At 38.5% G+C, this 19,104-nt stretch overlaps 1 protein-coding gene and 1 long non-coding RNA gene across 7 annotated transcripts in view; one reads left to right on the top strand and one right to left on the bottom strand.

Annotated features, from left to right (window-relative positions):
• LOC107592869 (calmodulin-binding transcription activator 1) overlaps positions 1 to 19,104 on the top strand; it is a 169,691-nt gene that overhangs the window by 56,284 nt on the left and 94,303 nt on the right. For 2 of the 5 annotated variants that reach the window (XM_016282447.1, XM_016282448.1), the window contains exon 4: positions 2,241 to 2,320. The exons of 2 other annotated variants lie outside the window; for them this stretch is intronic. In XM_016282447.1, coding sequence (XP_016137933.1) covers positions 2,241 to 2,303 — 63 coding nt within the window. In that variant the 3' untranslated portion in view covers positions 2,304 to 2,320. Of the gene's footprint in view, positions 1 to 2,240; positions 2,321 to 2,949; positions 3,667 to 19,104 lie in introns of those variants that run through there. One more of the 5 variants, XM_016282449.1, reaches the window with a different exon arrangement.
• On the bottom strand, positions 7,902 to 18,133 carry LOC107592870 (uncharacterized). Of its 2 annotated transcripts, none has more exons than XR_001610037.1 (3): positions 18,059 to 18,133; positions 15,630 to 15,730; positions 7,902 to 8,017 (listed from the first exon to the last, which is right to left on the bottom strand). It is a non-coding gene; the product is annotated as an uncharacterized lncRNA (long non-coding RNA). The 2 variants fall into 2 exon arrangements; XR_001610036.1 differs by lacking the exon at positions 7,902 to 8,017 and adding an exon at positions 15,001 to 15,536.

The raw sequence follows: 19,104 nt of genomic DNA, 5'->3' as shown, positions 1-19,104 counted from the left end.
CTCAGTGGCAGACACATGTCCAGTCAAGATGGGGCATCCCTTGCCATCTTGACCTACAGATCTTGCTGTCGCTCCCCAAGGTGATTTGCATTCTCTGAGTCAAGTCACGCCATTGGGAAGATCTGCAACCCTTTGGCCCCTTTTTTATGGCCCCTTCTGCTAAAACACCTATAACACTCTCTGTAAAAGTCAAGCACTTCTGGGTAAAAGAGAGGCATGTACTGTCAAACCACGAAGATAAACCTAGCAAACATGCTTAATTATCCAGCGCTTCTCCACAACGGCTGTGTTCAAAGTGCACATCCGAGGGAGTTTAGGGAGGGAATGAATAAATCTAGCTTCGGTGTAGTACAGAAGTAACAAGTATTGATGAGCTATTCAGAGTGTATTTCCCAAAGGACGGGTAATTGCGCTCCGTGTGCTCTTGTACTTGAGAAACTGCACAGGCTAAAATGAGCTCCTCACGTGACGTCACGTGAAAGGCCCGTGCTGATGAATGTTCATGTCTTCTCTGATCCGGAGTCCGTGTTTGTAAAAGTCACCCTAATACAATCTCGGAGATTGGTCGGAGGGTAAGTGGGAGAGTAATTTGAACATATACACCACTGAAGAGGATCTCACTGGAGGGAGGACGCTCACCATAAGCACCTGTATTCTCGCCGTGCTTTCACTTTCATGCTTTCTAACCACCTTTATGGCGCTTCTTAAATTTCTGTATGCATGCATTTGATTCTAATGAGCGCTGTTGCGGTAATGAAATGAATAGTAGTAGACAGGATGATTCAGCAGTTCTTACGTGAGGGAAGTATGAAACACATTTCCTTATTGCTTGAATTCTGTGTACTCTGCTGATCTTTTATTTTCTCAGTTGCTGCGAGGTGGAAAACTATCTCAAGGACACCTGCTAATCTTGCTTTTGCTTATGTTTTAGTTGTCGGATCTGAGCACATGGGATAATTCCCTCATTACGATTGTTTCCGTGCTTATTTACGACGAAGCAGGCTATTACCGTGCAGAACCTTTTCTGTTCACAATCATTAGGTGCGGGAAAATGAGATTCCTGAATCATTAGACGAGGGAGGATTTTTGTTGAAGGGGCAAGAACAATAGACTGCTTTTGTTAGCACTTCTGTCTGGGTGTAAGAAACCATCACAATTACGCACACCGAAACCGTTGTAATTATGGCGAGAGCATTCGTCTTTTTTCTTCCCATTAAAGCTTCTCCACATATCGCCGAGGAACACTTATAGTCCACTGAACGGGACACATTACTGGAGCTGTTTTTCATCCGGCTTGCCCTGTAAACACTATCTCATTTTGCTGATGGCTTTTCGCTGGTGACAAAATGGCATCTGAAAAAAGTCAGCTAGCAGTCTCGGGTCGTTTTATTGTTCTTTCGCAGTTTCCGTGCGCTTCAGGATGGGTGAACGTAAGAGCGGCGCTCAGGCTAATTGTATTTTAGCCGCCGTAAGTGGTCATTAGTATGCGACTCCATGCTGGCTCTGGAATCAAAGGCCTGACCGTTTCCGGGAGGTGGGCTAGCTGCGCCGTTAACACGTGGTCGGGTTGTTGTTTCCGTCACGGTTGCAAATGAATGGATTGATGCTAATCTACATGGGAAGATAAGAACACAGCTACAATTAAAAACACATTAAAACGGAAAATAATCGCAAGTCCAAAACATTCCAGGCGAGTTCAATAATTACATCAAACAGCGTATTCCCTGTTGGAGGAGTAATTTCTGATTAGCCTTGAACGTAGTTTATGTTAATTTCATTATGTTTGAACATTGTGGGGGAAAAAAAGGCGCAGGAAAAATTCTGGCTTATCTGTGCGATAAGTAACTTTTAATGTTCTCAGTGGGTTTAAAATGAAAAACAAAGAGTGGTTTCTTACAGTAAATCTCAAAGGTAATTTATAATCGGCTAGCGGAGCATATGTAGCACGGGAAGGACAAAAGCTGGAAACGTGCATAAATTGACCAGAGCACTTGTGTTCATAAAGCAGCCAATTTAAATGTAGTGTTCAGCTAATGAGGCCGCTTTCCCGTTTGAGCACCGAGTACTTCCCTCCCTAACTGACCTATTGTTGACAATGTTTGTTTGTTATCTTGCTGTGCTAATGACATCTAATCTCAGTTGTAGGCCTGCTCCTTCTGGACTGTGTGCTTTCATAAAGCTGTCTTTGGCCAGGACGACGGCTCATTCATTCATTTTCCCTGTACTTTTGTTTCCTTCAGACACGACAGAGCATCTGCCATTGTGGTTTCCCAGTTTTTTTGAACTCGTCATCTGAACCTTGACCTTCATCATAACCTTGGTAACCATTTCATCTTTTATTTCTCCCATCATTATTTCCTTGTTATTATAATTTTCCCTGTTATGTTTGTTTTAGTTAGTCATGTGCATCAGTATGACAGCTTGTTTCCACCATGGGATAAAAAAAAAAGTAATTGTGACTTTTTATCTCACAATTCTGACCTTTTTCCAATGGAATTCTGAGTTTATACCACAATCACAATCACATCACAATTCTGACTCTGGTCCTCGCAATTAAGTTTATACCACACAATTCAGATTAATTGTTTTATTTTTTTTTTTAGAAATTGTGTTTATATATCACAATTCTGACTGTTTTATCTCGCTATTTTGAGTTTATATCTCACAATTCTGACATTTTTCTTGCCGTTCTGAAGAAATGTTTGAATTTTTTATTCCGTGTTGGAAACTAGCTTCCATACATCAGTGTTATTTATTTATTTGTCAGTATTTACCCTTTCTCCCTCAATCACATTTAAAGTTATAGAAGGAATGTTATCTTTTCATTTCATTTTTATATATTCTGTTAATTTTTCAGACATATTCTCATTGATAGAATTTGTGAGTTTTTTTTATTGCACTGATACTAGCTATCAGCTGATTAACGAGCCTATATTTTGCATCCCCCAGCCCCCCCTCTCACCTCAATTGGATTATATAGATCACTCATTGATACCCGTGTGAATGTATACGGCAGAGTGGCACTGTAGTAAAAGCTAATGGGAGCGGTTGGACTTTCCTCGTCATGAAGAAATCGTCTCTTCTGTTTAACAGATGACAGATGATTCAACTGCTCCTCTTATAGTTCATTCATTCCTGACCATCTCCCAATCCTCAAACGTCCAGATAACAAACCAGCATCCCACTCGCACTGAGCCGGATGGGTAAACACACACACGCATGGCTGTGACAGCTGACCTTAATAAGCCCTCGTTGGGTCTGACCTCTACATCCAGGCCTGTCCTGTGAATACAATCAGGACAGCGATCCAGACAGCTGTTTTTTATCTGCTCTGTGACGTACATGAGGCCAGCGTGACAGGTGCACTATGATGTGAACAGCTTTCAAGGGCGGCTCGTCACTATGACAGCTTGTGTGTACTCTTTTGTGAGGGTTCAGGAAGCCAGAGAAGGTTCGGTGCAGTAGTTTTGGTGATGCAACACCTTCTTGTCATGACTTGTCTACATTAGTTAAGGAAAATTAAGTGTCAGGCACAGTATAGGCAGGCCACAGTGCTTTAAGCCACGAGCATCTTGTATTATAAACCCACTAATGCCATTCACCATCAAGTTTAATTAAGAACAGTTAATTACAAAATCTAAATCAGTGGAGTCCTAAATTATGCTTTCCGACATTGCTAATTATTGCTAATTATGTTTTATACGCAGTTTATCAGATTTTCTGGTTCTGAATGGACATAGTTTGATATTCAATCAGCAATCAGATGGATTTGGGTAGATTTCTTTATTATTGTATGCTCATGGTTGAATCGGTAAAAAACATTTTGTGGGACGTATTTCATCACAAAATCAAAAGAAAGAAATAAGATAATATTTTGCAAAAATTATGAAAAAGTATTTTATTAGACATTTTTATAAATGTTTGACTATTTATGACAATTAAACATAATTGAACAACTAAATGCAGTATTTAAGTGATTATACGTTTGTTTTACTGAATTTTATGTATTTCCTGTATTAAAAGAAAAACAGTATTGTGTCTCTTTTTTCACTGCAGAACAATCAAAAATATTATATAACAGTAACGTATAATATATATATATATATATATATATATATATATATATATAAACAAAAACAACTTTTTCCACTTTTTTTGTGAAATAACGCATTTTTTCTATAAATTCACACTGATATATTAGAATCAATTAAAGTCATATATTTTTTATTAATCATATGTAAACATGTCCAATACTGACCTATTTTATATGGTAAACCTTGGTAGTCCAGCATTTGGCTAAAGATCCTCGCTGCAGAATAATGCTGCGTGCAGAAAACAACGCAGAAGGCCGCACCATAATATGAGGAGTTGATGTTGAAATGCCTCAGCAGTTTTCAATTTCCGACAACACCTAGAAACAGCCGAGACCCCGAGCCAGCTATTATTTCCCACACAATCATCAGCCCCATACAAACCCTCTCCTGTGACAATTTTCAAAGCCTCTCCAATATCACTGTGCCGTGCACCTACTTACAACTGCCATCAATTAGCTTTGTGTATTAATGTTCCGCTTTGCGGCAACGCTACGACACGGCATAAAGATGCTGTCACTTGAAGGTGCATCGCTCATTTGCGAGATAAGGTAAAACAAATTGCCCCATTGTTTTATGCCGCAGCACCGGTGCTGATAGGTTTCAAATAGAGGTTGTCAATAAGCGAACAGCAGGCGTTTTGAACAATAGATCAGAGAGATTCGTCTAAGCTGCACACAGGGGTCGGATCCTTCCTAATCCACCTCGACCTCTAACGCTTTCCTCACGGACACTCAGTCTTTTGAGGCTGTATTCATATAACCTTGCTGTATGGATAAGCCGTTAGGTCAGACCAACCCGTGTGACTGATGTCCTCTTTTCAATGCATATGTCCCATCGGAGCAGGCCCTCCTGTGTACGCTGCTACAGATAGAGGTCAGATAGTCCTGCTCTGTTCACGATACTATCTGCCTTTTACGTGAGAGGAAGCTCTTTCTGCATCATTGCTCTTTGAGTAGCTCTGGTAAATAGTACACATTGTGTTTGTTCTCTCTCCGGGGGGAGATGGATTTAATAAATCTTTGTGATATACTACTTGTCTTATCATCGGCAAGTACCTCACTCAACCTTTTAGCAGGAAAGGAAAAACATATAAGTAAGCCAGAGTCAATAACAGCACGTCACAAGTGTTTGTCTCTGCGGCGGTAGTAGAGGTTTGTTTGCTCTGACCCTGCTCAGAGACATGCCAAACTATAATACACCTCTCATACACTCAGGTTTAGGTTTAGGACAAGCTGTACCAGTGTGGTGCCGTGTCATGAACAATTCAGTTTGCCCATTGAAGACCCCAAAGCGATCCCATTGGCTAAAATAACTTTAAATGGGTTCTTCATTCAGTGCCTGATTAGAAATTCTACGAAAACTACTTTAACACAAAAGCTTAAAAGTATATTGTGTATTGGATAAAATTATGATATATACAGTGGTGGCCAAAATGATTAGAACACTAGCATTTTCACCAGCTAAAAATGGTTTTAAGTCAGTTATTTCTATATTTTGCTGTAGTGTGTCAATAGGAAATATCAGTGCTGTATCAGGAAATATCAGAAATATCAGTGCTCCACACAGAGTTAAAAAGGTGGGTTTCTTGAAGCATCTTGGAGACGTGGCCACAGTTCTTCTGGATTGAGTCTGTCTCAGTTTGTTCTGTTTCTTCAAGTCATTCAAGTCGACTGAATTGTGAAATTGAAATGTTTCCTCTTGCCATGAATACAGCCACTGGTGCCGACATGGCGTTAAATCATAAATAAATAAATAACAATTAATGGAAAAATGAATGTTTGGAAATGTCAACTGATATTTCCTACTGACACACTACAGCAAAAGAGAAATAACTGACTTAATATAATTCTATTTTTATTTATATGGCCTTTCAAGATCAAAGTCGAGACAAATTGAGACAATCATGCACCTAGCTAGCTAGATAGATAGATAGGCCTTGATATTATATTTTTATGATATATTTATAGTAATTGTAAATAGTTTATAGTATGTTTAATTGATAAAAATAAAATTGATAAAAATTGAAGGAAATATGAAATTCTCATAGATTTGTTTCAAAATTAATGTTTTATTATTATTTAATTTTTTACATAAAATAGTATGTAACCAAAGCTTTTCTTTATTCTCTCTCTCTCTCACTCTCTCTCTTCTTTTTTAACACAAGGCAATTAGCTTGCTAGCTTTGTCTTTATTTTATGCAAATGTTCAGTTACTGTATGTTTTTATTTGCATTGTATGCTTTTGTTTGGTCAGGCATTATAAACGGCTACACCCCGGGGTCCTAGGCAGTCTTGATTCAACGGATGGACCAAATCGTTCATTATACTAGAAACTGAAATTACAGACTTTAATTTCCATGGAGGAAAGCACATTGTAGTGTAGTTTATTTGTTTTGTTTTTACTGCTTGTTTTTAAAATTCAACGCCAAGCATATAATTGTTTAATCAAGTTATGTGACATGATGTATGTATATGCGCAGTCATAACCAGCTTTGTTGGGCACCAAAGCTGGAAGAAATCAAATATTAGCATGAGGTCCCTCGTGATGTGATAAGATCGCCTCTGATGAAGCGACTTCGACTCACTACAGCTCAGCAACATTGCCAAATATAAAATATTTATTTTGTGCTCTGGGAAAAAAAAGAGTGACGGTTGTGAGAAAGTTAGAAATACTGTTCACATCAAAGATGCTCTTTGCTTTTAAAGCTCAAGTAATCTTTACAAATCCGGTCATGTTCAATCACCGCTTTGCACGAAGAAATAATAATGGAAGCTGCCCGAAAAAAGAATCCTTGCTCATTAAACACGGCTTTCTTGACAAAAGACAGCAGAAATCGAGGTTTGATGTAATCCTAAAGCTTGTAGATGACTCTTATGACAGTAAACTTGGCCGTCTGTATCCAACATGTGTTCGTTTCCCCTCAGGCGGTGCGCAGAGATGCCACGTGGCTGTAAGGAATATGTATTTGCATGGGTATCCGTCTCCATGCTTCATGCTGATGCCTCTTGTGAAAATACAGAGTTTCATCAGTTTGCTTTGTCAGACTCCGTTGTAATTCCAAACCAGGTACAGGGAGGAAGGGAGCTTTAAACATTAAATCAATGAGGACTACGGACACCAATCTATGGAAAAAAAGAGGGTGGTGTAAAAAAAATAAAAAATTTGAGGCAGTTGCGCAGGGCCCATCTCATTTAGCTGGAGCTCAGAGGCATGCCAAGATTAATATACCTCACCTATTTGGTTGCATATTGCATATCCCTCCTCGACTCAAGTCTGTCTGGGCTGGCGGGCCCCACAGTAGCACAGATCATTTTTAAAGCGCTTCATTATTTCACCAACCAAGCTCTCTCTCTCTCTACCAGGTCTCTCCATTGATTTAATTAGTGTGCAGAGAGAAACTGTGCATTTGAGATGTTCCATGATCTCCATTATGTATGCTGGAGCATCATTTGGTAATCTGCACCATGTCGGCTTTCTTTATTGGCCGGCGGTGAGGTGGACTCCCGAGGAGCGCGTTGTCTGACGGCCACCGTGACCATGATAAAGTATTGGTGGGCTTTAGAGTCCTCACTTTACATTTTTATTTTATTTATTAATTTGCATGTGTGCGTGTAATACGGTCTGCGTTTCATCAGGACCCGTTAGAGAATCGGACAAATTCAGAGATTCCGAGGACGGACCCTTGAGGAACACCATTGCACAGAGACAGTGATTAATGTGCACGACTTACCTACACTTTATTAATACTTAAGGCAACACTTCATCATGTTTCATCAAAAATTAGCTCACTTGCAGCGATTAGTGCTTTTTTTCACCACAGATAGATTCGTAAGAACAGCTGTGAGCCCGAACACATGTGAGTCCATGGTTTGGTCAAGAGGGGAGGAATGCTGAGCGAGTTTTCCAGGTAGCTAGCAGAGTTTCTGAAAAGAAATGAAATGAGCTAATCAGTTTGTGCCATGCTTAATTTAATCTCCCCGGTGCCATGCTATCGATTTGAGTTTTGACTCTTGATTTGCGAAAAGCAGAAGAATAATGTCATATAGTAATGAGGTCATGTTATTAAACGAGAGCGGTTATTGAAATGTTCTTACAATTTTTTTGTTTTTTTTAAATCAGTGAGATCATATTTTACTAAACTTTCAGGTAGTTAAGGCTGAAAGAGCACACATTGTTAATAAAATAATTTTTCTTCATAGTGTGAGAAATGAATGTTTTTATTCAGCAAGGATGCCTTAAATCGATCAAAAGTGATAGTGAAGACATTATTGTTAAAAAAATCAAATAAATGCTATCCTTTTTAGCTTTCTGTTCATCAAAAAAATCTTGAAAAAAAAACAGAAGTTAAATCAGCATATTAGACTGATTTCTGAAGGATCATGTGACACTGGCACTGAAGATTGGAGTAATGATGCTGAAAATTCAGCTCTGCATCACAGGAATAAATTACTTTTTAAAATCTATTCAAAATTATTTTAAACTAATAATATTTCAACTGTATTACTTTGATCAAATAAATGCAGCCTTGGTGACCCTAAGAGAAAAAATCTAAATACCAATATACCAATTAGGTACTCAGTTTTCGATTGAACATGAAGATATTTTGGTGGGGATTCTGTGTTCAGCAGGTCCGTTTTGGCAGTAGAGATGAATGGAGAAATGGACAGAGATGAAGTGGTATGGAGAAGTAGCAGTAGATATAAAGAGGGGCTGGTGTGATGCGAGTTAGGTGCCAGACCATTATAAAACCTCATTACTGTGGCGTCATGGAAAATGTGTGCACAACACTCAATCTAGCAGCACTTTTGCTGGATAAGCACTGTTCTTATTTGGCCCTTTGTGAAGGCCTGTTTCGTTAAGAGCAGTTTTCAGCACCATTCTTTTAGTACAGGTGACACCTGCTGCCGTCACCTCAAATCTTTGTCTTTGTCTTGGAAACCCATTCAAAGTCTGTGTGTCCGTCAAAGATGGTTGATTTCAGTCAGTCTCTTATGAACTGTTCAGAGTCGTTAGCTCTGTTCCAAAACCTAGCGAGCCACCTCCCTTCCTACTCCCTAAATACGTAGCATCCAAAACAAATGGAACCTGAGAAGTGAGTGATTTGGAACACTATACAATAGGCATGGACTATGTAAAGAGATGATTTCAATACAGGTGACTCTATGAATGATGCAATAAGTAAATGAACAAATGTAAGTAAATGAAATTGAATGTTATTGTTTTTTTTCATTATATTACAGTATTAAGCTCGTTAGGTTCATGCAAAACTGCAGTAGTCAACATTTGAAGTGTATCAAAAAAGTTCATCAAAGTTGTCCTAAGACAAGAACACATTTTGGTTTTAGATTTTAGGACAGCTTTCATGAAAGGTTTTGATCCACTTCAAATGTTGACTACTATACTTTAAGTCTGAGTGTATTTTTTGTGACTCACACAACGTTACAAAAATACAGGTGGATGTATGGATGCATACAAAGAAAATGGATCATTAGATTAAAATACATTGATTTTTTATGAGATTAATTTTTGTACTTGTCTGTGTAATATTTTGTTGTGTTTTAAAGGAAAAATGATGCAGGAGGCATGGTTCATAGGGATACGAGTTACATCAATGTCTTTCTCTTTGGAAATGGAATTTCTCTTTGAAGGCAAAGATTGAAGGTCATAAATGCATACAGTGTGAGCCTTGATGGTGTCGTGAAGGAACGGTCAGTGCAGAAATGATCCTTTCACATCTTCAAAGAAAGACTCCAAGGAAAATACAACACTGAAAAAGCAGTGTCTGGTATACAGCACACACACATCCACAAACAACATTACCAAGCAAGACATTAAAAAACTTGTCCTTGCATAAAATTTGCACCAATAAAAACTGCAGATGCAGAAAATGCAGCTGAAAAAAAGGTCAGCAGCAATAAACCGGCTGCAATTATAACAATGCCGGCTGAAAAACCACTCTGCACTCGGCTAATTAGCCAACAAACGAAGTCTCTCGTGAGTCGGTATTTAAAACACTGTCTGTGCCCAGTGTGATAGTGAACCAGATAGACTCAGAGTTTGTCTGGGTGTACACTGACTGGCAGACTGCTACGCATTTGTCCAGACTGCAGTTGAAAAATATAAATAAAAATAATAAAAAATTGAGATGATTGTGCAAGCCTCGGGCCTTAAAAGCATCCCGCTGAGTTTGGCAACTGGCACTCAACGGCGCTCCAATTTTAGATGGAGCTGCTCTTTGCCCAGTCTTTCTGAGGGATGTTGGTAACATTGAAGTTTTGGAGAAAGATTACATGCTGGATGCATTGGTAGGAAACTTATTTTTAATTAAGAAATGCAGTAAACAATTTGCTCTTTGCATATACAGGTATATATACTACATACTATATTTTACTATATAGATATACTATTTACTATACACTATTTTTCATTATTTTGAATTAGATGATAAAAAATACTCTTTTGGCTTCACATCAGAAGGGTATTTGCTCATTTTAGGGCTGTTCACATAGGACTTGTTCTCACATTCAGAAACAGCTACTGTAGATGGAGTGCAGTGAAAGCTGACAGCATCATCAATTAAGTTTTCTTTTTTTCTTGGCCAAATGAGTCTGCAGTGTGCAAAAGACCTAGAATAGTCCATACACCAAATTAAAGATGGCGTGGCTACTGAGATTGCGACTAGCGTGCTTAGTCCCAGATAAAATCCCCGCCTTGGTCATAAATTGTGTTACTGGCTCTGGGATGCTGGTCTCTAATTGGATCCTTGTAATTGGGCAAGTGGCGCTAAACAGCCGGATTCATGTTTGTTTATACCTCTCTCCCATATTAGTAACGTGCTGCGACTCCTCAAACAGGCTGAGGGGTCACTAGCATCTAGCCAAAGGCATAATTAGTCACTCATTCTTAGCATATGCCTCACTAGTAGCCTGGGCCAATTATTCATGATTAACTCAAGTCGCAGTGCGAGCGGCTGATTCATGCCTGCCCACACCGGCTTGCTATCTGAAAGATTCAGAACAGAGAAGGAAATAAAAAAACAAAGCCTATAGTTTTTTTTTTTTTGAGGAGATGAAAGAAGAGCCCTTGATGCAAGGGGCATTCAGCCTGCCAAGTGTCTGTCAAGGTCCTCAAGCACCCTGCAAAGTGTGAGAAAATTGGTAAAGAATAATAAAAAAACACTTCCGGCCCAAGATTCATAGTGTTTGAAAGAAAACCGAGACCCTAATCTGAAAATAAGTGCTAGGAGAGAAGATGGAGAAGAAGAAGGGTGAATAAGAAAGACCCCTCGGATACGTTCCGTATTGAATTTTCTCGACTTTGATCCACCTGATAGATATAGTTTAATTAAATGTAAATGGATGTCTCACCTTTGGCTTGTCAATAATAGTAGTTCTATTTTTAACATTGCGCTGGGGAAAAAACATGCACAAACTGTATTGAAAAGCGTTTGAAAAGATGTATGTCGAGGTCTTGAAAACTATGGGGTTTTAATGATTAGCCAAATGCTTAAGGGTTAGAAACGACTACTTAAGACTCAGGCATCAATGTGTTATCAGACCTGGGCTGTAATAAAATCATGACTTCATTATTGTTATGAGAGCTTGTTCCACTTTTCATGATGAGGCTGTAGCTGTGTGCCATTCTGAATCTCTATTTAACTGACACATTCCCGTAATAAATCAGTTGATTGAGTCGGTTAGAATGTTTAATTGTAACCTCACATATTTATATTATATACATATTTATATTATACATATTATAACCTCACATGTTATTTATAGCTTTTATATACACATATATAATTGTGATATTTTGATGTCTGTACATCTGCACATGGACATTTATCAGAATCACAGCATGTTGAATTAATTGCTTTTGCAACCCATTTTACATCTGTAAGGTGTCGCATTTCTGGAAGAAATGGGCAAGAAAAAAAAATGGGCAGAAACGGATTCTGTTAATCTGGAAGTGATTTCGATGTTGCACACAAGAATGGACCCGGTCGTAAATGCAAGTTTGCAGTTGACTACAGAATCGCTGTTAGAACCCACTTTTGAGGAGGCTTTTTGACCAGGACATTGAGTAAAGCAATCTTTTCTGAAAATATTTGCTATTATTGCAATAACCTTCATTAAATTTAACTTTAAACAGCTTTAAATGAATGCAAACATTAAAATGCTTAAACGATAATTTTATTTGGCAATTCTCATTAATTTTGATGAAATTATTATGAAATCAATTTTGTTCATTAGCACAATGTGCACTGATGAATTGTTCTCAATGAGACTAAGAGCATGTATTAAGAAAGTAAATGGGGTCAATTTTGATGTCACCTTATCAGACATGACTGGTTCCTGCCATGTGCGTTTGGAAAACCACTGACATGGCCATTTCACAGGAGGCTTTCAGCTCTAGTGATCGGCAGAATGGTGGTTTGATGCCCCTCTGTGCTCTGGGACGAAGGTCTAGACTCCTTCGCATGCAGCAGAGCCCAAACGGCCAAGCATCATTTCCAGGCGATATCCCACATGTTCTGATAATCCGTGCTACTCTACAGGGAACGACACGTTCCTGTAACCTTGACAGATTGTAGCTTTTGGACAAATGGAGCAGAACTGCACATAACATAAACAATTTCAATCAAAATGTACTTTCTTAATACACATTCCTGGTTTCTCATCAATGCTGGTTGACAATAATAGCAAAATCATGCAGAGGGTGAACTTGACCTTCAACTTCCCTGACCAAAAAGCCAAAAAAGATGGTTTAGGAGGGAACAAAATTTAAAAAATGTTCATGTTATGAAATTAACATAGGTTGTAACTGTGTCCAGTGTCATCTTTTCTGACAGTGGGTCATTACACAGCACAGGTCATCTGCAATTAATTGTATACATTTTGCATTTGTCTACTTTCAAATGAAGTTTCAGGACCAGCGTTGAAAGAAAATTTGAGACCGTCATTATACAGATAGCGAATTCCTTCCGACAGTCATCCGTTTTCTCTGTCATTGGTAAAGGAGAATGGTAGCAAGAGAAAAACAATTGTATTTTGACCTGACACCAACTCCCAGATGAGAGCTGTCATTTCCTTTAAGGTCACAGAGAAATATGGGATGCAGGCAAGTAGTTATTTGAGTTAGGAGATCGAGAGCTCGCTTTTTGTCACCAGCGTCTCTCCAGACACTCCAGCCACGTGTTTCTTTCCGTGGCTGGTACCACCCAGTCCAGGGCTGCCCGGGACCCGGGGGGAACGGGGGCTGTGACACTGACAAAGCTATCTAAGGCTAGCGCCATCCGTCATCCCCTCCAGTTTAGCATGAGCTATCGCACGGTCCAAAAGATGTCAGTGAACCTTATCGCCAAGGAAACCTCTCAATAACTTATTCATGATTTGCTAGGCAATCGTCCGGGCTGCTGTTTCACTTGGCAAAGTAGTCGACATTGACAAAACATTCAAGGAACGCTCGACTCGACCTGTATCCGAAGTGCTCCGGTTGGCGCCGGATACCCATCTGGTCGAAATTCTCAGCACGCTCCCCTTAGGAGGCTTTCATAGCAGGTGATGGGTTTAAGATTCCTGGCAGGGAAGCATTTTAAGAGCAATAGTGGCTGTCACCAGACAATTTCCCTTGTGGTGGGTCTGCATCTTAAAGCATTAAACCAAATGACTTCTTGGTCTGGTTCAGACAAGCTGTTTGAGCAATGGCACCGTTCGAATATTTACACTTTAATATAGCGGCTCGTCTCGGGGTCTGCGCTGACCGTGGGGACGTCCCGCAGATGCTTCGCTCTTTAATGTCCGTTCTCAATTAAAGGCTTTTGATTGAACAAGGCAGCGCACTGGATACTCGATTGCAATCACATATGCAAAATCTGTCAGAGATATGAAGCGCTTCCCTCACGCTGTGAATTATATTATATGCTCTTTGCATTTTATGAGTGCCATCCCCATAATGCATTGTGCTGTTATAAGTAAATATATCTGGAATGACCTTTCTCTACACGTCAGAGTTGGGACCACTGAGAATTCTTATTAGCTCACTCCTCGTGTTTTTTTTCTTCTCCCTTTTGCTCTTCGAAAGGTCCCGCCAGGGTGAAAGATGGAGAAAATAGATGAAAGAGAGGAGACTTAGCCAGCTGTGTGCTCCAAACCCATTTAGTTGCGAGACTGTGATGGTTTTTCATCGAATTCCCCGACCTGCCTTGGAATTGTCACTTTCCCCTCTAGCTACACAGAATTTGACAGGATGTAGTGACTCCTTTTTTCCCCTCCTGACATAAGTCGTGTGCGGTTCTTATATCCTCAGATGGGCTCGCTGTTCTTATTAAGCTTGAAGGCAATTTTGGTTTTGGCTTGCGAGTATCACTTCGTTTGTGTATGTCAGAGCTGTACAAAATTCAGCTCCATTTCAATGAATTTAAATTTATGAATTTAAAATGAATAGGCCAAACCCCACAGACAATTGTATTGGAATTTGAATCGAAATGACATGAAGTAGAATTAATGCATACTGGTAAATGGAAATTCTGCTCCATAGATTATTATTTTCATATATTAAATTTTAAAATGCATATTTCTATAGATGTTAAACATTTTAAACATTTGTCTGTCTGTCTATTGCAATGCCTATAAATCTTCAACATTTCTTGGCCTTTTAAGATTTTTTTGTTTTGTTTTGAACCATTTTTTGTAGTTAAAAGTGACTACAAAATTTCCTACATTCAAATTTGAAGTGGAATTCTGCATTCTTTTTGCTTCATCAATTCCATTTCTAAAGTTGAAGCCACTTGCATAAACTGCTAAAACTAGTCTTACAGGTACAAGGTTGTTCAACATTTTAAAGTCAGTTACATAAAACAGATTTGAATTCAAAAAGTAAGACTGATTCCCCCTTGGTTAGCTGCTAGTTGGGCAGACTAGTTGTTAAGACACTAGTTGTTATGCAGCTGGCCACTGGTGCACAAAATAAAGTAGTCACTCTCAAAAATGTTAAGGCTGGTGTAATTACGCATCTTCAGGTCTTTAGCATTACTAGAGCTTCCAGGTTGGTTTGTTGCAGACAATTCTGAGCTAGTTTTCCAGTTTGGTTCTATACATACAAGATGGGTTTTTATGTAGTTGTCGCTACTTGAAGTTTTCAGGAGTGAATTCGGTTCTAGAATGCATTTGTCACTTCCATAAATGGCTGAACTCTGTGTGTACAGAATGAGATGAAGCATTTGTTCTGCAGGAGTGACAACTATATTTAGCTGCAGTGTGTATGTGACCTGTGTGTGCGTGTGCAATACTTCAGCGCTGTTTGCTCTACTTCAACTTCCAATTCCCACAGTCCCAGTTTCACTGTGTTCTTGAATCTGCTTTCTGACGCAACGCTCCTCCGTCTGTTACGGCTGGGCGTCCCATGGCGATTTCTCTTCCTCCCCGTGTCCCAATCCCAGCCCTTCCAGGAGCAACACAACACGTTGTTCCCTTCCATGCTGAGATCACAGCCCTCCCAGCCACAATCCCAACCGCTGCGTATTTCCCTTCCTACCTGTGAAGTGAATTCCCTCCAATGGCACATAAGGTAATAGAGGACATCCTTTCTTCCCCTTAGGCCTTCTCTCTGTTCAGTGTTATTGCTGTGAATGTCTTCTAAGAAGAAGGGAAAAGCTATGCTCAGTGCAGTTGAGCATGATACACATGTTGGATGCCTTCCAAATGCAGTGATTAGAGAGAGACAGGTATTTGTTTGACCAATATTTTTTTTTTTACAGATTTAAGACTTTTCAATCTAATTAGTTATCAGGTTTTTCTACAGACAAATGGCACAGTTTTTTGGGTTTCTCAAATAACACCCAACAACAGATAAGGAACATATATAATGCATTGTTTGGATAATTGCTTAAAAGCTTTTTGATAAATAATAGCCATTCATTATTAAGCACAAAATGTGTGGCTTAAAGTATGGAAGCCCGTTTTCCGCCACTGAATAAAAAACAAAAAAGGTAATTGTGAGTTTTTATATCATAATTCTGACTTTTTTACTCAGAATTGTGTGATATAAACTCACAATTGTAAGAAATAAAGTCAGAATTGTGAGATAAAAACTCACAATTCTGATTTTTTTTTCTCACAAATGTGAGTTTGTACAGTATCTCTTCAGAATTGCGTGATATACAGTAAACTCACAATTGCGAGTTATAAAGTCAAATTCTGAGGGTAAAAAAATACATGTTCTCAGAATTGCGAGTTTATCTCGCAATTCGGAATTAATAACTCACAATTTCCTCGCAATTCTGAGAAAAAAAGAATTGTGAGTTTTTGTCTCTCAAAACTGCAAGTATATGTCATGCAATTTTGACTTCATTTCTCAGAATTGCGAGTTTATATCTTGCAATTCTGAGAAAAAAAATCAGATGATGTAAACTCACAACTGCGAGAACAAAAAAGGCAGAATTGTGAGAAAGTATACACAGTATAATAATAATAGCAATATTAGTGTTGTCAAAATATTTTATTATTGTTTATGCTCACAAATGGTGTAATAAGTATCATTAATGTAATAATAAAAATTCATAATGCATTATGTTTTTATTGTAATCTAATGATTATTTAGTTGTTGAGGCAAAAAGCAGAAATAAAACTAATTAAATTAGTTTTGCGTTTTAAACAAGATCGATCTGTATTGGTAAAAACAGAAATATCTGTTGTTCTGTAGTTGAGGTGCTGGAAGGTGGAAATCTGCACAAGAAATGTTCACACTTTTTGACTCGCTCACCTCTTTGTAATGAATAGGATATGATCATTTGCATGGTCTTGTTGTTTTGCTACTTGATTAGGCTTTGGTGCATTCTCTCATCATCATGTCACATTAACACAGTGTTTAACTTAATTAGCCTAAGTGTGGGGAGGAGGGTGTTAAAAATGAGTCACCGGTGGGAAAAAAAATGATGTCCACATTTAGAGACAAGTAATTAAGAAAACACTGGGTTTCAAAAATAGGCTTGAATGAAGCGATTATGGAGCTAAACAAGTGCACCTAATTACATGCTCACAAGGTGTTCATGGCAACATAGCGTTGTTATGGAAACACAGAAGTCTGCTCTGTATCCAGGGAAAAAACTGACCCCAGTCTTGTGCTGGAGGGCATTTCCTCATCAGCACCGATACCTGTTGTGTGTGTGGGCATTTGTATTTACATTATGGTATTTTTATAACCGTAAAGATATTTCTTCTAGGGTGGCTCTCACGAAAAGTGTCAAGAACATATATCCGAGTAATATTTCACAAAAAATAAATGAAGAAAAAAGGTTATTATTTCAGGACCATTCAAATTATTTTACATTGTGACATTATTTTCATGACAGGTAATTTACATTTTCCCATTATAACCTTATATTGATGCAAAAAATAAAGTGTTTATGTCATGGTAGTATTTGTTCTACTGGTTTTATACAAAAAAAAAGGTTATTTCAGGACCATTCAAATTATTTTACATTGGAACGAATGAACGAACGAATCCAGTAATGAGAATCATCACTGAAAATGATCATTTCAATCTCAAAAAAAGGGTGCAGATGCATTGCAGTAAAGCACATTTGAAGTTTAAATGTGCTTAAATGTCAAGAAAATAACATCAGTGCAAAACAAAACAAAAACATCTTAATGGTCTTAAAAATAGGCTTAAAAAGCAAACAGTTTCTTGTTATATAACACACTAATTTGAACTGAAATGAACTGGACATGTTTTCGAGAGATTCATCCACGAGGAACTGAGAGGAAGAGAAGCTGCGGCTCCAAAATCTTATGTGTCTTATGTGTATCTACTCACAGATAAATGGATAAAATAGAGAAAAATAGATCAGAGCATAAATTGTTAACAGGGGTCTGTAAGGAACAGCGAAGCAGTCAAACTGGCCTACTAACAAGCTTTCCCTCACCATTCATTTGCTCTCTCATCTCATCTTCATCTCTACTCACCTCCATTATACATGATTCCTCCTATGAAAAAGTCATAAACGGCAGGAGTGGTTTCTCCACGCACAATCTCGCACCACACCGCCTGCCTTGCAGATTAATTAGAGGCAGCTGTCGTCCATTTCCAATAATGAATCGCTGGAGTGGGGAAACTCCTATTCCAGGAGAGCTTGGCAAGCTTACCAGTATGATAGTTCCAGTGTTGCTTTTATTTGATCTCACTCTTTACGGGAATAGACGTATCATTGCTGGATAGACCTCTAAAAATTAGATTTCTGGGGAAACAACTTTGTAAAAATATTTCTTAACTGCGCTTTCTCATATTGTTGTTGTAACTGATAGCTATGGTGGCCCAGTAGTGCACAACACAACGAAATCTCCACAACACAATGGAAACAAGCTGCAACTCAATGAAATTAGCACAACACAACAGAAACAAGCCACTACTCAACAAAATTAGCATAACACAGCAGACACTGGCTGCAACACAATGGAAATAAATCACAACACAATGGAAACAAACCACAACACAACAACATTAGCACAACGCAATGGAAACAAGCCAGAACACAATGAAATTAGCACAACACAATGGAAACAAGCCAAAACACAACAAAAATAAGTCGCAACACAACGAAATTAGCACAACACAATGGAAATAAGTCTCAATACAATGATATTAGCACAATACAAGGGAAACATGCCACAACACAACGGAAATAATTTGCAACGCAACAAAATTTGCACAATAGAACAGAAACAAGCTGCAACACAACAAAATTAGCTCAACACAATGGAAATAAGTCTCAACACAATGAAATTACCACAATACAAGGGAAACAAGCCACAACACAACGAAAATAAGTCGCAACACAACGAAATTAGCACAATACAACGGAAACAAGCTGCAACACAATGAAATTTGTTCAACACACTGGAAATACATCTCAACACAACAATATTAGCACAATACAAAGGAAACAAGCCACTACACAATGGAAATAAGTCTCAACACAACGAAATTACCACAATACAAGGGAAACGAGCCA

This window comes from Sinocyclocheilus grahami, unplaced genomic scaffold, assembly GCF_001515645.1.
Source record: "Sinocyclocheilus grahami isolate Dianchi unplaced genomic scaffold, SAMN03320097.WGS_v1.1 scaffold160.1, whole genome shotgun sequence".
Taxonomy (NCBI): domain Eukaryota; kingdom Metazoa; phylum Chordata; class Actinopteri; order Cypriniformes; family Cyprinidae; genus Sinocyclocheilus; species Sinocyclocheilus grahami.
The sequence above is the reverse complement of the archived record's forward strand: the minus strand, read 5'-3'. Positions and strand labels throughout refer to the sequence as shown.